Source organism: Salvelinus fontinalis, chromosome 4, assembly GCF_029448725.1.
Source record: "Salvelinus fontinalis isolate EN_2023a chromosome 4, ASM2944872v1, whole genome shotgun sequence".
Classification (NCBI taxonomy): domain Eukaryota; kingdom Metazoa; phylum Chordata; class Actinopteri; order Salmoniformes; family Salmonidae; genus Salvelinus; species Salvelinus fontinalis.
The window spans coordinates 27233615-27254623 of NC_074668.1; the positions used below are offsets into that span (position 1 = coordinate 27233615).

The 21009-nt window shown below is 39.5% G+C and overlaps 1 protein-coding gene across 1 annotated transcript in view; it reads right to left on the reverse strand.

The window, feature by feature from the left end:
- Positions 1-1023: 1023 nt before the first annotated feature.
- Positions 1024-21009, reverse strand: part of LOC129853453 (polypeptide N-acetylgalactosaminyltransferase 9) — an 85055-nt gene continuing 65069 nt past the window's right edge. The window contains exons 9-12 of the mRNA XM_055919504.1: positions 16368-16463; positions 2932-3099; positions 2364-2511; positions 1024-1209 (exon numbers count right to left, since the gene is read on the reverse strand). Coding sequence (XP_055775479.1) covers positions 2365-2511; positions 2932-3099; positions 16368-16463 — 411 coding nt within the window. The 3' untranslated portion in view covers positions 1024-1209; position 2364. The remainder of the gene's footprint in view (positions 1210-2363; positions 2512-2931; positions 3100-16367; positions 16464-21009) is intronic.

Here is a 21009-nt window from a genome sequence, read left to right on the forward strand (position 1 = left end):
TAGACGCAACTTATTCAAATTCACCATAAAGTTACCTCTGAATTGCACAGGGTGTTTCTTGAACTGAACTATTATTCTTAATTAATTACGAGTTAAGATTCAACAGAATAGATAATAGATGGATTATAATGAATGTTTTGGGGCTTTCAATTGTAGACCAATGGGATATTTTATTTTACATATCTTCAAAGTATCCTATATCTACAGCCAGGCTTATGTTTATTTTGAACCCTCATTAAACTATATGCTTCAGTGCTCTCCTCTTTCTTGTACATCCCAGTAATTGCCATCAATGTTTCTGTAGAATAATTATCTGATTGCAGTAACAAGCTGCCTACATATATATGTGATCAGACAACACAACACAGTTTATAGGCCAATAGTTTGCAATGTTCCCAAACCAAGTCTCACAGAATCTCACAGCAGTGTGACTGACTGTATTTCGCAATGGGTCCTATGAGATTCTATGTGACTCACCCTTCCGCCTTAATTTGTCAGAGAGTGCTCCCTTCGTCTGTCTGAATAATGAAGTCACCTCTCCCTGTTGGCTGGGACCCAGGCATAAAAATACTATTGTCAGCATGACAATGAGAAACTACCAGGCCCCCTTCGCATGAGAGCTATGTGTCCTTGTCCACCTGCACCTCTCGCCCCCACACCGCTCCCCTTTCTACCACCCCTCTGCCACCCAGCTCATCACTCACTGTCACACTATCTGTCTGTACGGCACGTGAGCGAGAATGAAACGTGTAATGCATACCCGGTCCGACGAACCGCTTTGGTCTCCGCTAGGAGGTGTACAATAGCTATTGTCTCATATTCAGCCGTTTAATGCTAATCCACTAGATGACATTCAATGACATTTCTTGCAAGTAACATTCATCAGCTTTCAAAATATCATCCCTTTGTAAAGAAAATGTTATGGGCACATGTGTCATAGCAATCACAATCCCCTTTGCACCTACATTTTGACCATTCAGTATAAATAAATGAGAGACAAAATATGAGAGGCACCAAAAAAGGTTTAGAGAGAGTTATTTTATCTTCAAAGTTGTTCACTTTTTGGCTGGGCATCAGAAAATACAGTGGGAAAAGAGTTTCTTGCTGAGCGTAATAAATTGGAACGCTTTCAGTACTTTGTGAAGACCTGTTATTCTGTGGGTGGGTTTTAACGATTAGAGAGTTGCGAGGCCAGAATCCAGTAGGAGGCTGTAAGTGGAAACACAACAAAGGCAGGTAAGTGGGCTTACGCTGTCAAAGTCAAACAACCACCCGCATCTGGCTTTACATCTGTAAAAATAGGCCCTGGCTTCCATGTAACATGCAGTGAACAGCATTGTGGGTAAGGAAAATCTTTAGAAATCTTTAAATGTTCCAATATGTACACTGCCTGGCTCTGTACTCAATGGTTTAAAATATAGCATTTTTTTTATTAATGCAGTTAATTAAAACATTTTTTTCTCCTAACTTTTCTTGGAGGACTGATACCAATTTCTATTTTACAATATATTACTATTATTTAGACATCTTTACATTGGTTTATATATGAATTACTTTAACATAATTTTTACATGCTTGTGGAATTGACATTCCCTGGTCAGATGAAGCATAAGGATGTAAAAAGGCACGCTATTGCTCTGATAATTAGTGGCAAGCAATACAGTCAAAAGAAAAATACAAAATAATATATTTTTGTATTTGTGAGAACAGTAGTTGCTTTGCATTCTTATAAGTTCATCAGGAAGATGAACAGCTTTTTGAGTCATATAAAAAAATCTCTTATCAGGATTGTGAAATGTCCAAAGCAATTATCCAAATGACAGCCTGAAGTAATTACAGATTGATATGGCGACTGATAAGCAATTTCATCTTTTGATCTGCTCAGTCGAATCAACAAAATGACTCGCTCCAACCTCATCTGCAAAGATTCCTGGGATTGGCTTTATATCAAAAACACAATTCTTGTCATTGTCAGTGTTGAACCACATTGTGAGTTTCATTCAAGTGTCTTATTATTATTTTGTACATGTAGGTGCATGTTCTGTAAGAAATGTAGAGTATTTCAAACAGTACTATATAGCTCGCTGTAAGCCTATGGTATAGTCTCCACATTTGACCCTCAGCTCAGCTGAACACATACTATATATTGATCATATTCTTCTGAAGATTCAGCAGTTGAAAGCTTTTTGCTCTAAGGGGAGGGCTCAGTGCACACAGTCCATAGAATAATCCACACACTGTGAACTCATCTCATCAGTCCCAGGGCCTATAGCTATCTCATATGAAATGCTCTCTGACTGTCTGTCCATGGGTTTGTCTTCCAAGACTGAAATTATATAATTTTCTCAGAGGTAATGTCTTGCCTCAATGCCTTGGATGCTTTATCCAGTTCCGTATCATCCACTTTTGACCAGAACACCTCTGCACCACCAGTCGAAGGCCAAAGTTGGCATCTTTGGACATCTCCACCTCCAGGCACCGTCCAGTGTCCCTGCTGATGATTGGACCATTCTGCAAAACAAGACACAAAAGGATCCTATCAAAAACACTGATATTGAAATAGAACACATTGTTCCAAACAACTTTGTGTAACCTCAAATCATTCTCTATATTCCTGATGGTAGTTATTATGTTCAAATAGTGTTACTATTACCTGCTCCATACAGGCACACTCGGTCATGTGACAGTTGTGAATGCAAATGCACTGAATGGACGTGGGATTTGGCATACTCTTCTACAATGGAGGGACCTTTATCAGCAGCAACAACATTTAATCTCACATTTAACACGTAGCTCATACTATTATAGAGAACAATTTATTTTCCTCAATATGTATGCAATACATGACTCCGTTAATTTGAAGAAGCCCGAGGCTCTTCCAGAAACATTGATCAATTATTGTATTTGAATCCATTTGTGTTTTGTTTTTACCTGTGTAAAATCCCACAGCCTCTGCGAAACCCGCGAAACAGAGTCACATTTTTTCAAGCTGGGCGTGCGCCCTCTTCCGTCGTCAATGAGACATTTTGTATTGGGCAGGAAGGTGGTTGACCCTAGGGGTCCTAACTGCAGCAGGCCCTCTGTTGAGTAACGGGCAAGCTGAAAAACAGAGATGAACATCAGGCAGTTCATTTGATTATAACAAAAAGAAACATGGATCCAAAACGCTGTACATTTGAGTAAATGCTGCAAATAAAATTGGTAAGTAAATGCACCAGAAAGTATTTTCACCATTCATCTCTAATTCAGTGAGCAAATTCATTATCTGTATGCAGACTTAAGATATTTATGGAGCTGCTAAGTCTATTATCTATGTTACTGTCCTAGGACATTATAATACAAACAGAGGCATAGTTTATTAATGCTTTTTTCAACCAGACATAATCCCTGGTCATTCAATCCAGTACTAGAAAGTGTGTGTGTCTGTGTGTGTCATATCTGTTACTTAAGGATACAGTAGAAATAGCATCCATTATTCATTACACCGATCCTCTAACAGAAATGAGAAGATAAAGATAGGTGGGTCTTCAATACAGCCCAACATCGCAATATTCTTCTCTTCCACATTGTTCCACAGTCATCCAGGTAAAAGGGGGTGTTGTAACGGAAGTAACTGTATGAACCAGAACAAGAGGAGGTCGGGGTCGATCAATATAACGGAATGCTTTTGAAACCATACATCAATATAACGGAATGCTTTTGAACCCATATTGTTGACGACCCGGCGTAGATGGACATTATGTGAGCCTTGCAGCTGAATGAATGGCTGCTGCTGCAGGCTGATATTTTCTGTTACCACTCCCTTAAACCAAATACTCAGAGCCGGATAAACAATATACAAGCCAGCTCATGTGGGGACAGTGGCTGTACTGGAGCTCTGGCTGAAGGTGACAGAGTGCTCTTTGTGCAGAGTGCTGCACAGAGTGCTGCACATAAAGAGACACCAATTTGGAACACATGAAAAATGTGCAATGGGTTCATCACTTACTTGTCCAGACTTTTCAGCTTCTACTACCTTGGGTCTGGTGAAGGTCCTGTGGCTGATTGCCTTTTCACTATTTCTATTGAAATACCAAGGGAATGTATTTCAAATACCATCTTTTCAAATCTTTCGCATGCTGAAAACAAGTGTACAATGTAGATCCTGGAGCAGTAAAGTTGATCCTTGAAGTTAAACTCTATCCATATTGTTCTGTGTCTTGGGATGTTAAAGTGACCATATTGCCAACAGACCGGCAGTCACGAATCATGACCAGTCAAACTCCACCTGACAGTTGAGACCCCCTAGGCTTCTCCAAAAGTGCGCTCTGATGCCGCTGATGGTCATTAGTAGCATACCAAACTTGCCAACGGCTAGTCGCTAATGGCCTGGTACTCTATTGTCCCTCTAATCACTCTGACATCAATGCATCAATGCAAATCTATAAGCTCGGCCTACTAATAGCCTACTAAGCATATTGCTTCACTTTACAACCGGAGTAGTCTACCTGGCTGGCATGAAAATGAACAGCGGGAAAAGTGTCCTCCATTAGTTATTCAAGTGCATGTCTATTTTCCCCTGCTCCTGTTCTGACAGTTGCATAATAATTGCCCATTCTACAGTAAATCAAAACAAATTTCACACATTTATTATTATGTAGATGTAAAGACAAGATTACAATGAGAATAGTCTGATGGGTGAGAATATTATCACTTGTGAATGATGCCAGGCAGGTGCAGAAATATGTATTTTTAGAAACCCAGTCAATGTGCAATCGCGTGTGAAAACAGTTTTGACTTGCCACTATTTAAAAGATGATCCCAGTTTTCTTGTGATACAGTATATTTATTGTTCAATTCTTAAAATGAAGCACATGAATCCGCTTTAAAACCGGTGTAACCTACCCGGCATATTAAAAATGTAACCACAGGAAGCTCTTCCTCCATTCACTATTCGAGTGAATGTTTTTTTGGGAAAGGGGCATTTAAAAAAAATAAAATTCCACACTTATATTAGTAGGCTAATTTGTAGGCTAGAGCACATACGTTTCATGCAACTTTTTTCAAATCATCCTCAGTCGCATCATGCAGCTTTAGTTATGATACAAACCTTAGCCTATATGTTTTGATTTCTAATATATTCTAAAGTTGCATAAATCACTCATGCGGTTATAAATTAAGCATACAGTGCCTTCAGAAAGTATGAACACCCTTTGTCTTTTATTCACATGTTGTGTTATAGTCTGAATTTAAAATGGATTAAATTAAGATTTTGTGTCACTGGCCCACACACAATACCCCATAATGTCAAAGTGAAATTATGTTTTTAGACATTTTTACAAATGAATAAAACATGAAATATTTAACCCATTTGTTATTGTCAGCCTAAATAAAGTCAGGAGTAAAAATGCACTTAACTCACATAATAAGTTGCATGGATTCACTCTGTGTGCAATAATAGTGGTTAACATTATTTTTGAATAACTCCCTCATCTCTGTACCCCACAAACAATTATCTGTAAGGTTCCTCAGTCGAGCAGTGAATTTCAAATACAAAGGCCAGGGAGGTTTTCCAATGGCTAGCAAAGAAGGGCACCTATTGGTACAGTACATTGGTAAAAAAATAAAATAAATTAAAACACACATTGAATTTCCCTTTGAGCATGGTGAAGTTATTAATTACACTTTGGTTGGTGTATCAATACACCCAGTCACTACAAAGATACAGGTGTCATTCCTAACTCAGTTGCCACAGAGGAAGGAAACCGCTCAGGGATTTCACCATGAGGCCAATGGTGACTTTAAAATAGTTACAGAGTTTCATGGCTGTGATAGGAGAAAACTGAGGATAGATCAACAACATTGTAGTTACTCCACAATACTAACCTAAATGACAGTGAAAAGAAGGAAGCCTGTACAGAATACAAATATTCTAAAACATGCATCCTGTTTGCATTAAGGCACTAAAGTAAAACTGCAAAAAATGTGGCAAAGAAAATAACTTTACAGTATGTCCTGAATATAAAGTGTTATGTTTAGGGCAAATCCAACACAACACATCACTGAGTACCACTCTTCATATTTTTCAATTATGGTTGATGGCTGCATAATGTTATAGGTATCCTTGTCATCGGCAAGGACAAAGGTTTTTTTTTAGGATAAAAGGAAACAGAACAGAGCTAAGCAACAGGCAAAATCCCAGAGGAAAACCTGGTTCAATCTGCTTTCCAACAGACAATGGGAGACAAATTCACCTTTCAGTAGGACAATAACCTAAAACACAAGGCCAAATATACACTGGAATTGCTTACCAAGATGACATTGAATGGTCCTGTGTGGCCTAGTTACAGTTTTGACTTAAATCGTCTTGAAAATCTATGGCAAGACTTGAAAGTGGCTGTCTAGAAATGATCAACAACCACCTTGTTAGAGATTGAAGAATTCAAAAAGAATAATTAGGAGATCATGCCAGAGAAGTCGGTGTTTGGTGGATATATTGCCACGGGTGTTGTTAGGCCCGAGACTAAGTGTTATTGCTATGTATCTATGGACATGACACAGTTGTTCGTTCTAAATGTGTTATTGCCATATTGGTTGGAAACATTCTTATCCCTTGCTTGCTAGCTAGCCAACTACGGCTAACTTACAGTCACATCAAATGGCACAGTCAGAATAACAGCAAAGTAGCTGCATTTGCATTTGTTTAAGCTGTTTTCTAGTGACATTTATTTGGATACATCCATAACAATGAGCTAATGATGCATGATTTCACCTGACATAGAAAATGTGCTCGTCAGGATACTGTTCAGAGAAGCTAAGTTAGCCAACAACACAGCTAACACAATCACTTCAAACTGAAGCTGGAAAGACTGAAAACGATCTACAATTAATTTCGTTTGACATGTTTTCTATTGACATTTGTTTGTATACGTATATCCATAAAAATTATGCCAGCTGATTCTTGATTTCGACTGGCTGAGAAAAGCTGTCTGCCTGTCTGTCTCATCCCAATTCCCGACATGTGCATTACTATGGGACAGCTGATGATCAAATTTCAATATTGAAACAATGTACAAATGTCAGAAAGACAGACAGGAAGGTTTATACAAATCTCCGCTGTTAACAACCAAATGCTAGTCTAAAAAAATGGGAGATAATGTCTAGATGCTTTTTATAGTGGAGATCAAGTTTATAAATTGCCTGTATGGGCTGATGAGACAGTGGATTGGTCAGTGAGATGGAACAGAGTAAATAGGCATTTCAACATCATTAACCAGTCAGCATCAAGGATTTGACTCGTGTGTTGTATAATGTGCAAATATTGTACAACTGTGAGAGAAAAATTACGTATTTACCTGATTTGTTTGATATTAACAGCTAACGATTAATAGTTAACAAATAGTAAGACATTTCTGTTCTATTAATGCTGTGTTTCCACTCTAGCTTCCTGCAGTTAGTCTGGGCGTATGGTCAAGGGAACGGGTTTTGCTAGAGATAGCTTTAGCTGACAATGACTTGGTGATAAATATCTACAGCTGGCATTCCATAGACAAGATGTGGTGTGTGTGACCCGAGACAGAGATAGCCTGGAAGAGTTTAGAACAATCCCTCATTGTCTCATCTTCATCTGGCATCTGGGAAACTAAGCCGGGTTGGGGGTAAAACAACATCTATGCAAATAACCAGGAGATTAACCCATGGTGGCTTGTGGTGTCCCCAAGTCAGCACGGGAGGGGTGACTAAGCATGTTTAGGTCTCCTATATAAGATCTCTGTTTTTTCATTTTCGGTTAAGCTCTCTGCAACACGCACTTTAGAGTGTGCTGTTGACCAGCTTCGTTATTGCAATAATTAATCGATATTAAATAAAGATGATTGTTTGAAGAAATGACAAAGTCTCTCTCAATATAAATTTCCACGACACAACCCAGGTGTGCAAAGCTTTTAGAGATTTATTCAGAAAAGACTCACAGCTGTAATCGCTGCCAAAGGTGATTCTATCTAGTATTGCCTCAGGGTGTGAATACTTATGTAAATTAGATATTTTGGTATTTCATTTTCAATAAATTTGCAAACATTTCTAAACACACTTTGCCATAATGGGTGTTGTGTGTAGATGGGTAAGAAAATAATGTATTTAATCCATTTTGAATTCAGGCTGTAACTCAACAAAATGTGGAATAATTCAAGGGGTATGAATACGTTCTGAAGGCAATGTAGGAGGACCTGTGTTACGGCCGTCAAAGGAAGTGGACCAAAGCGCAGCGTGGTGAGCGTACATATTCCTTTTATTTAGAATGACGCCGACAAAACAATAAACAATACCAAAACGACCGTGAAGCTTAAGGGCATATAGTGACACAAACAAAGACAACTTCCCACACAGAAAGGAGAGAAAAGGGTTACCTAAGTATGGTTCCCAATCACAGACAACGATAGACAGCTGTCCCTGATTGAGAACCATACCCGGCCAAAACAAAGAAATACAAAAACATAGAATATAGAACATAGAATGCCCACCCAAATCACACCCTGACCAAACCCAAAATAGAGACATAAAAAGCTCTCTAAGGTCAGGGCGTGACAACCGGTTTCAAATGATCACTTTGTTAACCACTTAACACAGAACAGCTGCATGTGCACACTCCCTCAGAAATCGTTTGGGGAAAATATCCTTTCTTTTTTATTCAGCAACATTCAATTGTGTTCTTCTTACCATATAATAATATAAAATAATGCCCCAGGAATTATAAGCAAATCTTATCTGCTAAATGAACTAGTGTAGCCCACAGCCATATGGCATAGCCAGATCTGAGCCTAACATAAGGACAACTCCGAATATGCTATTCTGTTCTTCTGAAATAATCCATATTTTCTTCATATCATTATGTTTCTTTAGACCTGCCTGTAATAATAAATTTATTGTGATGGTGTAGGCTATATTACATTTATTTACTCGACATTTTCAAATGTAGATGTTTCAAAGGTCCGCATCACTGGCTTGTATGCAATGCGTGGAAGCATGGAGATGCTAAACGTATTTATGTTAATTTATGGTCAATTACCATGAGACCGGCAGTTATTTGCTTGACAGTTACCGTCTGACAAAATTTCATGACCGACACAGCTCTATCTGTATCACAAAGTGGTAGCTGTTTTTCCATTCTGTTTGAATCACTATAACCCTGTTTGAACATGAATTCCTTCCTGGCAGCAAGACGAATACATCTTCAACGATTATGTGATTTAATTTGTAATTTATTCATTTCACTCTTGTTTTTTCTTCTTTCAAATGTCCTCCAACTGACTTTCCATCCTGGTGTTTAGGGGTTGTGTAATGTGTGGCAACTGGCGTGATAAACTGATTCATCAGTAGTGGAAATGGGAACTGTAGACAGTCCAGCAATATAATCCCTGTTAAGATGTGTTTACAGCGTTAAGGAGTGGATGCCTTTATTTCCTAACGCAATTAAAATCTGACTATACCAAATAATTTTCCACCATAAGGAAATTATTATGCCAAGCCAATCAACCTGTTCTCAAAACATTAGAGCCTGATGCTCAATTACTTGGCACAGTAAAGTTTGGGTGGGAGCCTCTTTGGGGCAGGCTAATCATGAGTTCACTAATTGGCTCATTAACACTAGGCTGGGGTACAGTATAGTAAATATGATGTATGTGTGTTATTGTATAGCAGGAAGTATTTCAGAGTGAGACCTATTGCTATGGAAATCCCCCCTCCGCACCTCGTTCTACCACGGAGCGACAGCTCTGCAATGTGCCACTCTGAGATTGCTATACTGTACTCCACTGTACAATTACATTAGTTTGAGGCCTATCATCCCATTTCTATAAAGCTGCTGACTATGCTCTCCGAACAATTACACTTTATTGGTTGCTTTTCAATGTGAATAGTATATATTTTTATGACTGCTGAATACCAACTATCAATCACTTAGATCATGTACTTTCAGGTCGAGAAACCTCACGAAACAACTGCTCTATATCCCTCTAGATCGTGCGTTCTTCTGTCTCTTCTCTCAACTCCCTAGTACATCGCACAGTTTGGGCTTGATCTAAATTTATCTATAGAAAAACTGCACATTGCGCTCACAGAAGAAAACTTAACAAAATGGAATTCAATTTAACTGAACTGATGTTGGTAAATTAGTTGTTTAACAAACAAAAAATACAGTTGAAGTAGGACGTAAACATATACTTAGGTTGGAGTCATTAAAACTCGTTTTCAACCACTACAAAAATGTATTGTTAACAAACTATAGTTTTGGCAAGTCGGTTAGGACATCTACTTTGTGCATGACACTAGTAATTCTTCCAACAATTGTTTACAGACAAGTTATTTCACTTATAATTCAATGTATCTGTCACGTTCTAACCTTAATTTTCCTTTGTTTTGTCTTTAGTTAGTATGGTCAGGGCGTGAGTCGGGGTGGGCAGTCTATGTTATGTGTTTCTATGTTTAGGTTTGTCATTTGGCCTGATATGGTTCTCAATCAGAGACAGGTGTTTTGCATTGTCTCTGATTGGGAACCATATTTAGGTTGCCTGTATTCACTGTTGGTTTGTGGGTGTTTGTTTCCTGTGTCTGTGTTCATGCCACACGGGACGGTTTCGGTTAGGTTACTTTGTTATTTTGTATTTTTTGTTGTGTTCAGTGGATTATATTAAAACATGGACACTTACCACTCTGCGTCTTGGTCCGATCCTTGTTACACCTCTTCAGAGGAAGAAGAGGACGACAGCCATTACAGTATCACAATTCCAGTGGGTCAGAAGTTTACATACACTAAGTTGACTGTGCTTTTAAACCGCTTGGAAAATTCCAGAAAATTATGTCATGGCTTTAGAAGCTTCTGATAGGCTAATTGACATAATTTGAGTCAATTGGAGGTGTACCTGTGGATGTATTTCAAGGCCTACCTTCAAACTCCGTGCCTCTTTGCTTGACATCATGGGAAAATCAAAAGAAATCAGCCAAGACCTCAGAAAAAAATTGTAGACCTCCACAAGTCTGGTTCATCCTTGGGAGCAATTTCCAAATGCCTGAAGGTACCACGTTCATCTGTACAAACAATAGTACGCAAGTATAAACACCAAGAGACCACACAGCTGTCATACCGCTCAGGAAGGGGACGCATTCTGTCTCCTAGAGATGAATGTACTTTGGTGCGAAAAGTGCAAATCAATCCCAGAACAACAGCAAAGGACTTTGTGAAGATGCTGGAGGGAACAGGTAAAAAAGTATCTATATCCACAGTAAAACAAGTCCTATATCGATATAACCTAAAATGCCGCTCAGCAAGGAAGAAGCCACTGCTCCAAAACCACCATAAAAAAGCCAGACTACGCTTTGCAACTGCATATACTTTTTGGAAAAATGTCCTCTGGTCTGATGAAACAAAAATAGAACTGTTTGGCCATAATGACCATCGTTATGTTTGGAGGAAAAAGGGGGAAGCTTGCAAGCCGAAGAACACCATCCCAACTGTGAAGCACAGGGGTGGCAGCATCATGTTGGAGGGGTCTGGTGCACTTAACAAAATAGATGGCATCATGAGATAGGGACATTATGTGGATATATTGAAGCAACCTCTCAAGACATCAGTCAGGTTAAAGCTTGGTCGCAAATGGGTCTTCCTAATGGACAATGACCCCAAGGATACTTCCAAAGTTGTGGCAAAATGGCTTAAGGACAACAAAGTCAAGGTATTGGAGTGACCATCACAAAGCCCTGACCTCAATCCTATGGAAAATTTGTGGGCAGAACTGAAAAAGCATGTGCGAGCAAGGAGGCCTACAAACCTGACTCAGTTACACCAGCTCTGTCAGGAGGAATGGGCCAAAATTCCCCCAACTTCTTGTTGGAAGCTTGTGGAAGGCTACCCAAAACATTTGACCCAAGTTAAACAATTTAAAGGCAATGCTACCAAATACTAATTGAGTGTATGTAAACTTCTGACACCTTGGGAATGTGATAAAAGAAATAAAAGCTGAATTAAAACATTCTCTCTACTACTATTCTGACATTTCACATTCTTAAAATAAAGTGGTGATGCTAAGTGACCTAAAACAGGGAATTTTTACTCAGATTAAATGTCAGGAATTGTGAAAAACTGAGTTTAAATGCATTTGGCTAAAGTGTATGTAAACTTCCGACTTCAACTGTAACTGACATTTTAGTTAATCGCTCATCACTACATTGAGTACATTGAGTAGAAGTTTTCTACAAAACTTAGAAATGTGCTGTTTTCACATATGTAGACACTGGTATTGTGAGATAATGAAATGAGGTTGAAAAGTGGTGAAATTGCCCTTAATAAATCCCCTTAGGGCTAGGGGTCCCGCTTAGTGGGACACTTCCGGTGAAAATGGAGGGCGCGCAATTCAAATAAATAATCATAAAAATTATGGATATTAAACATTTAGGTAAAAAGCTTAAATTCTTGTTAATCTAACTGCACTTTCCGATTTACAGTAGCCGTTACAGCGAAAGCATACCATGAGATTGTTTGAGGATGGTGCCCCACATCAAAATGTTTTTCCACCGGCAAAGGTTTCATAAATTCACAAATAGCGATTAAATATTCACTTACTTTTTGAAAATCTTCCTCTGATTTGTCATCCAAAGGGTCCCAGCTATAAAATGTCATTTTGTTAGATAAATACCTTCATTATATCCCAAAAAGTCTGTTTAGTTGGTGCCATGGATTTGAGTAATCCACTCGTTCAACATACAGAGAAAGGAATCCAAAAATCTACCCCTAAACTTTGTTTCAACAAGTCAAAATACATTTCTATTTACTCCTCAGATACCCTAAAATGTAATCAAACGATATTATTTCTTACGGAAAGAAGGAAACCGATTTTAGCTGTTGCGTTCTGTCTTCATTGCGCGCGCATACATGAATTCCCAAGAGTGAGTCCCTGTACTTAACCTCTCTTGGGTACGTGAGACGTTAGCGTCCCACCTCTTCAACAGCCAGTGAAACTGCTGGGCGCCAAATTCAAATACAGAAATACTCATTATAAAAATTCAGAAAACAAAACATATTTTACATAGGTTTAAAGATTAACTTCTTGTGAATCCAACCACGGTGTCAGATTTCAAAAATGCTTTACGGCGAAAGCATACCTTACGATTATTTGAGAACATAGCCCAGCAAACAAATCATTACTAACAGTAACCAGCCAAGTAGAAGAGTTACACAAGTCAGAAATAGAGATAAAATTAATCCCTTACCTTTGATGATCTTCATATGGTTACATTCAGCAGACATTAATTTACTCAATAAATTTTCCTTTTGTTCGATAAAGTCTCTTTATATCCAAAAACCTCTGTTTTGTTCGCGCGTTTTCTTCAGTAATCCACAGGCTCAAACGCAGTCAAAACAGGCAGACAAAAAATCCAAATTGTATCTGTAAAGTTCATAGAAACATGTCAATAGATGTTAATATTCAATCGTCAGGTTGTTTTTAGCCTAAATAATCGATAATATTTCAACCGGACAATAACGTTGTCAATATAAAAGGTAAACAGGAAAGGCACTCTGTCGGTTGTGCGCATGAAAAAGCTCTGTGACACTTTAGGCTCCACTCATTCAGACTGCTCTTACTTCCTCATTTTTCAGAATACAAGCCTGAAACAATTTCTAAAGACTGTTGACATCTAGTGGAAGGCATACAAACTGCAATTTGAGTCCTAAGTCAATGGATACTGTAATGGCATTGAATAGAAAACTACAAACCACACCCCAAAAAACTTCACGAATGGATTTTTCTTAGGTTTTCGCCTGCCAAATCAGTTATGTTATACTCACAGACACTATTATAACAGTTTTGGAAACTTTAGAGTGTTTTCTATCCAAATCTACCAGTTATATGCATATCATATCTTCTGGGCCCGAGAAGCAGGCAGTTTAATTTGGGCATGCTTTTCATCCAAAATTCCGAATGCTGCCCCCTACCCTAGAGAAGTTAAACTGATATTTCTTATTCGTTTTCGAAGTTACAAGCCTGAAGCCTTGAACATCGACTGCTGACACCCTGTGGAAGCCATAGGAATTGCATCATGGGAGTTAGAATTCAGTATGCCCCTATACTTTCCATTGAAAGAGCATCGGCTCTCAAAAAAAAAGATTACAGTTGGTTTTTCTTTGGATTTTCTCCTACCATATCTATTGTGTTATATTCTCATAGGCAAGCCGACCATACAGTACAGAATCCCTGGACAGAACACAGCACATTTCCTCTCCCTATGGGGGTTGAGCAACAGCAGGAGACCAGCGTGTCATGTGAAACACCCTGCTTGCATCCACAATGGCACCCTATTCTGTATGAGAATGACATCCTATGCCATTTGGACGCAGCCCCTGACTACTACAGATCCCTTTGCTGGGGTCTTAAAAGGCCTCTTAGCATAAATGGTTCAAACAAAGAACAGGGAGCAACATACACCATCCACTGCTCCATGTACACCACACACATCAGGTATTCCTGCTGGGATGAGCCAGGTGGGTTGAGTGGGGCGACCCTGGCCCTGGAATCCCCATCCTCTGCCATGCCCTTTATCAGGATTAGCCCAAATGGACAAGGTGAGCCATTGTCATCTTGGTTTTAAACCTCCTTACAAGAGGCATGGGGGAAACAGAGAGACTAATAAAGATTTATTCCGCACAATTACATTTTTTATACGTAATAGGAAAAGTTCAGTAAAATCAAAACGACTCTAAAAATGGAACTGCATCCTGTGTAGTAGCTTTGTAATCTAATGATACAATGACATAACATTCATTTCCATTTGTTTATTTCCCCTGAGGGTAGGATTAAAGACTCAGTGTAGCTTTACTGCACCGCACTGAGCTCTCTCTGGAGGAGGGAAGGGGAAAAGAGCCAGCCAACACTCTGCAACTATTTTATATTCAGCATGCGACTGATAATAAACATGTCACTCCGCATCCAGAGGGGGAAAATATCAGCCATGAATAATATTTGCATGATTGCAGGCACACAAAAATAGTTGCAAAGACCCTTTTGCCCTCACACTCACAGGTCAGCATCTAGTGAATATTCTATAATGGAACTACCAGGGAGGCCATTGATTAAAATATTAGAATAAACAAACGGGAAAGCAAAAATCAATCGCATTATGAATTATACTGAACAAAATTATAAACCCAACATTCAACAATTTCAACAATTTTACTGAGTTACAGTTCATATAAGGAACAAAGTCAATATATGTATTTTTTTTTATTAGGCCTTAATCTATCGATTTCACATGACTGGGCAGGGGAGCAGCCATAGGTGTTTCTAGGAGAGCATATGCCCCTCCCACTTGGGAGCCAGGCCCAGCCAATCAGAATGAGTTCATCCACACAAAAAAGGGCTTGATTACAGACAGAAATACTCCTGTTTCATCAGCTGTCCAGGTGGCTGGTCTCAGATGATCCTGCAGGTGAAGAACCTGGCAAGGGCGCAGCCATGGGTGGTCCTGGGAGGGCATAGGCCCACCCACTTGGGAGCCAGGCCCATTCAGGCCCCGCCAATCAGAATGATTTTATCCCCACAAAAGGGCTTTATTACAGACAGAAATACTTCTCAGTATCATCAGCTGTCCAGGTGGTTGGTCTCAGATGGTCCTGCAGGTGAAGAACCTGGATGTAGAGGTCCTGTGCTGGCATGGTTACACGTGGTTTGCAGCTGTGAGGCCATTTGGACATACTGCCAAATACTCTAAAACCACATTGGAAGCAGCTTATGGTAAAGCAATTAACATTACATTCTCTGGCAACGGCTCTGGTGGACATTACTGCAGTCAGCATGCCAATTGCACTCTCCCTCAAAACTTGAGACATCTGTGGCATTGTGTTGTGTGACAAAACTGGCCTTATATTGTCCCCAGTGTAATGATCATACTTTTTAATCAGCTTCTTGATATGCCACACCTGTCAGGTGGATGGATTATCTTGGCCAAGGAAAAATGCTCACTAACAGGGATGTAAACAATTTTGTCCACAACATTTGAGAGAAATAAGCTTATTGTGCATATGGAACATTTCTGGGTTCTTTTATTTCAGCTCATGAAACATGGGATCAACATTTTACATGTTGCGTTTATATTTTTGTTCATTATATTGTAAATATATTCACAATTCTGAGCTTATTTCACCAATATGAAATGTGATTTGTAGATTTTGCTTGGCTGTCAATATTAAGATAAGTGCCATACCAAGGCATTACACTGCATACTGTAAGAATAATGCTTAAATTATTTAGTGAAGAAAGAAGGTATCTTCATGTCCAACCAACCGAAAATGTAAACAGTTTATATTATTTGTAAATATACAAAAGAGAGTGAAATCTGTTAACCTGTGAGGACATCCCGTGGCAGGGGTAGAGAATGGCTTTGTCATCGTCCTCTGATCCCTGGTCCAGACAGTAGCCGCTGGCCTTACTGTTCCTGACCTGCAACACACCAAACAACATAGACACTTTACTGTTCCTGACATGCAACTCACCTAGTAACGGGCACTTTAGTGTTCCTGACCTGCAACACACCAAACAACAGACTATTTCCTGCTCCTAACCTGCCACAAATGAAAGAACAGACACTAACCTGCAAAACACCAAACACCACATATACTTTACTCTTCCTGACCTGCAGCACACCAAACAACACAGACACTTTACAGTTCCTAACCTGCAACACAAAAACAGCACCTAAAATGTACTGTTCCTGACCTGCAACACACCAAACAACACAGACACTTTACTGTTCCTGACCTGCAACACATCAACATCTCATATACTTTGCTCTTCCTGACCTGCAGCACACAAAACGACAGACATTTTAGTGTTCCTGACCTGCAACACAACAAACAACACAGAGACGTTACTGTTCCTGACCTGCAACACACCAACATCATATATACTTTGCTCTTCCTGACCTGCAGCACACAAAACGACAGACATTTTAGTGTTCCTGACCTGCAACACAACAAACAACACAGCGACGTTACTGTTCCTGACCTGCAACACACCAAACAACACATACACTTTGCTCTTCCTGACCTGCAGCACACAAAACAACACAGACACGTTCCTGACCTGCAACACAACTAACAACAGACACTTTACTGTTTCTAAATTACAACACACAAAACAACCCAGAAACTTTACTGTGAATGACCTGCAACACAACTAACAACAGACACTTTACTGTTTCTAAATTACAACACACAAAACAACACAGAAACTTTACTGTTCCTCACCTGCAACACCAAACAACATACACTTTACTGTTCCTGACCAGCAACTTAACAAACAACCGATACTTTACTGTTCCTGACCTGCAACACACCAAACAACAGACTATTTCCTGCTCCTAACCTGCAACAGATGAAACAACATACACTTTACTGTTCCTGACCTGGAACACACCAAACAATAGACACTTTACTGTTCCTGACCTGCAACACACCAAACACCACATATACTTTACTCTTCCTGACCTGCAGCACACAAAACAACAGACACTCTACTGTTCCTGACCTGCAACACACCAAACACCACATATACTTTACTCTTCCTGACCTGCAACACACCAAACAATAGACACTTTACTGTTCCTGACCTGCAACACACCAAACACCACATATACTTTACTCTTCCTGACCTGCAACACACCAAACAATAGACACTTTACTGTTCCTCACCTGTAACATACCAAACAACACAGACACTTTACAGTTCCTAACCTGCAACACAAAAACAGCACCTAAAATGTAACTGCAACACACCAAACAACATACTGTTCCTGACCTGCAACACACCAAACAACATACTGTTCCTAACCTGCAACACACCAAACAACAGATCATTTACTGTTCTTGACCTGCAACAGACCAAAGAACACATACACTTTAATGTTCCTGACCTGCAACATAACAAACAACAGATACTTTACTGTTCCTGACCTGCAACACACCAAGCAAAATAGTCACTTTACTGGTGCTAACCTACAACACACCAAACAACGATACTGTACTTTTCCTGACCTGCAACACACCAAACAACATATGATGTACTGTTCTTGACCTGCAACGTAACAAACAATACAGATACTTTAGGGTTTCTGACTTGCAACACACAAAACAACAGATACTTTACTGTTCCTGGCTGGCAACACACAAAACAACATACACACTTTACTGTTCCTGACCTGCGAAACACAAAACAATATAGACACTTTACTGTTCCTGGCCTGCAACACACCAAACAATGCATACACTTTACTGTTCCTGGCCTGCAACACACCAAACAATGCATACACTTTACTGTTCCTGGCCTGCAACACACCAAACAATGCATACACTTTACTGTTCCTGGCCTGCAACACACCAAACAATGCATACACTTTACTGTTCCTGGCCTGCAACACACCAAACAATGCATACACTTTACTGTTCCTGGCCTGCAACACACCAAACAATGCATACACTTTACTGTTCCTGGCCTGCAACACACCAAACAATGCATACACTTTACTGTTCCTGGCCTGCAACACACCAAACAATGCATACACTTTACTGTTCCTGATCTGCAACACACCAAACATGGCAGATACTTTACTGTTCCTGAACTGCAACACACCATACAAAAAACACTTCACGGTTCCTGACCTGCAACACACCAAACAACACAGATATACACACATGAAGATGGAAATCAGGCTACGCTTAGATTCAGGGAAAGATGTACTAAGTGCATGTGTCTATGCAAAGTTTGCATTTATTATTTTCAGTAAGGGAATTAAATTTTATAAACACAAAACTGTTGTTATAACAGTCTTATCGAACATATTTTCTATAATTTTTATAACCTCTTGTCCAGAATATACTGTAAAATATATATATTTTTTAAATATTAGTAATAAGAAACGGCACTTTATCATCTCACATCTCATAAAGTAAGAATGTACACACTACAGTGATGAGAGATTCCATTTTAACCCAATGAGCCAATGATGTTTTGGACCCCTTTAAAACAGCTACAGACTTCTGGGATTTGTTCTGGACAATTGTATTTGTCTATTTCTTCTGCATCCATAGATACTGTACCAACCATTATTCTGTGTTTGTGAGACAAGGGCGGAACCAGAAGGGGCCCGGAGTCTCGGTCTTTTTCCAAAAACATATGTAGAGTCTTAATAGTTTGAGCTAGTAAAAGCTATCAATAAAAAGCTGAGACTCATGAATACGCACATGTGACATGTCTATGACACTGACAAGCATTAGAAGGTAAGGGGTTCTTCTACATAGAAGATCATTGGAAATCCCAGGACATAGTGTCTATAATACTCTAACAAACTCAGATAGTTGCTGTCACAAACTCCAAACTCCACACAGTTGTCACTGAATAGTTGTATATGAATTTCCCAGTGAGCAAACAAATTCATTTTTATCAGGTTTTTGCTTTGGCGGGCCTTATTTTTTTGATTGACATCTGTCAATAAAATTCATGAATGCTCCCAAGTTGCGCAGTATCACATCTGGCCATGATTGGGAGTCTCATAGGGTGGAGCACAATTGGCTCCGCGTTGTCCAGGTTTGACCCGGGGTAGGCCGTCATTGGAAATAAGAATTTGTTCTTAACTGACTTGGCTAGTTAAATAAAGGTTAAATATAAAATAAATAAATAAATATTTTGTGTTGTTTTGTGTTGTAATTATATTTATCCTCACTTCATAGTGAGGCTAAATATAAGGGTTGAACATGCAGCTAAATTAATGTCAGATATATGAAAAGCCAATTTTTGCTGGGGTCTCGGGACTGATAGGCTTAATCTAAGATCATGTAAGCAAAATAAACCTCTCTAATCTCTTAGACTCCTCCTAGTCCAGATGGTAGTGTGGATTAGTGTGCCTTTAAGACTATGTGATTGAATGTGTATCACTTTATTTCCACCTTGTGAATGTAACGGGTGTGAAATGGCTAGCTAGTTTGCGGTGCTAGCTAATAGCGTTTTAATCAGTGACCACTCTCTCTGAGACCTTGAAGTAGTTGTTTCCCTTGCTTTGCAAGGGCTGCAGCTTTTGTGAAGCGATAGCTAACAATGCTTCGTAGGCAGCAGTTGCTGATGTATTCAGAGGATCCTTGGTTCAAGCCCAGGTTGTGGTGAGGAGAGGGACAGAAACAATACTGTTACATGAAGATATCTATCATGTTGTGTTGTCTGGTTAAAGTTTAAAGTTTTATTAGTCGTATGTATTTGATACACATGGTATACACCGTCCAACCAAATGCTTATTTGCAGTTTCCTTCTCGACAATGCAACAACAATAAGAAATAATAAAACACAAGAATAAAGACAACTATAAAGTAAATGGCTCAGTAGAACAGAGTAAACATTTTAGCATAAGTATAATACAGGAAGGTAGAATTTATAGTCACGTGGGGAAGGGGGGATCAAGTGTTTACATTGTGCAGTATTTACAAATCATAGTAAGAAACTGGTAGCAGCAGCTGTGATGTGTGTGTAGCATGAATGTGTTTGTGTGTGTGTGGATGTGTGTATGTCTGAGCTGGTGGTCAATCAAGTTCAAGTGTTCAGCAGTCTGATGGCTTGTAGATAGAAACTGTCTCTGAGCCTGTTGGTATCCGACCTCATGGTCCGATAACGTCTGCTCGACGGTAAGGGAGTGAACAGCCCGTGGCTGGAGTGTGCGGGGTCCTTGATGATGCTGCGGGCCTTCCCCAGGCACCGGTTTCGTGTAGATGTCCTGGATGGATGGGAGCACGGTCCCAGTGATGTACTGGGCCACTGGTCTGGTCAGTGCAGGGGGTGCAGCTGTTGTTCAGCTGCTGCGGTATGGCAACACAAGGTAACTGTTCCAAGACTTGAATCCATTTGCAAGAAGCAGGGCTAGCACCATTCATGGGGCCAGGGCCGCCAACATTGTGCTGCTTGATGAAGTTACGGCCTATTTTAAATCTGATATATGCCGACCATA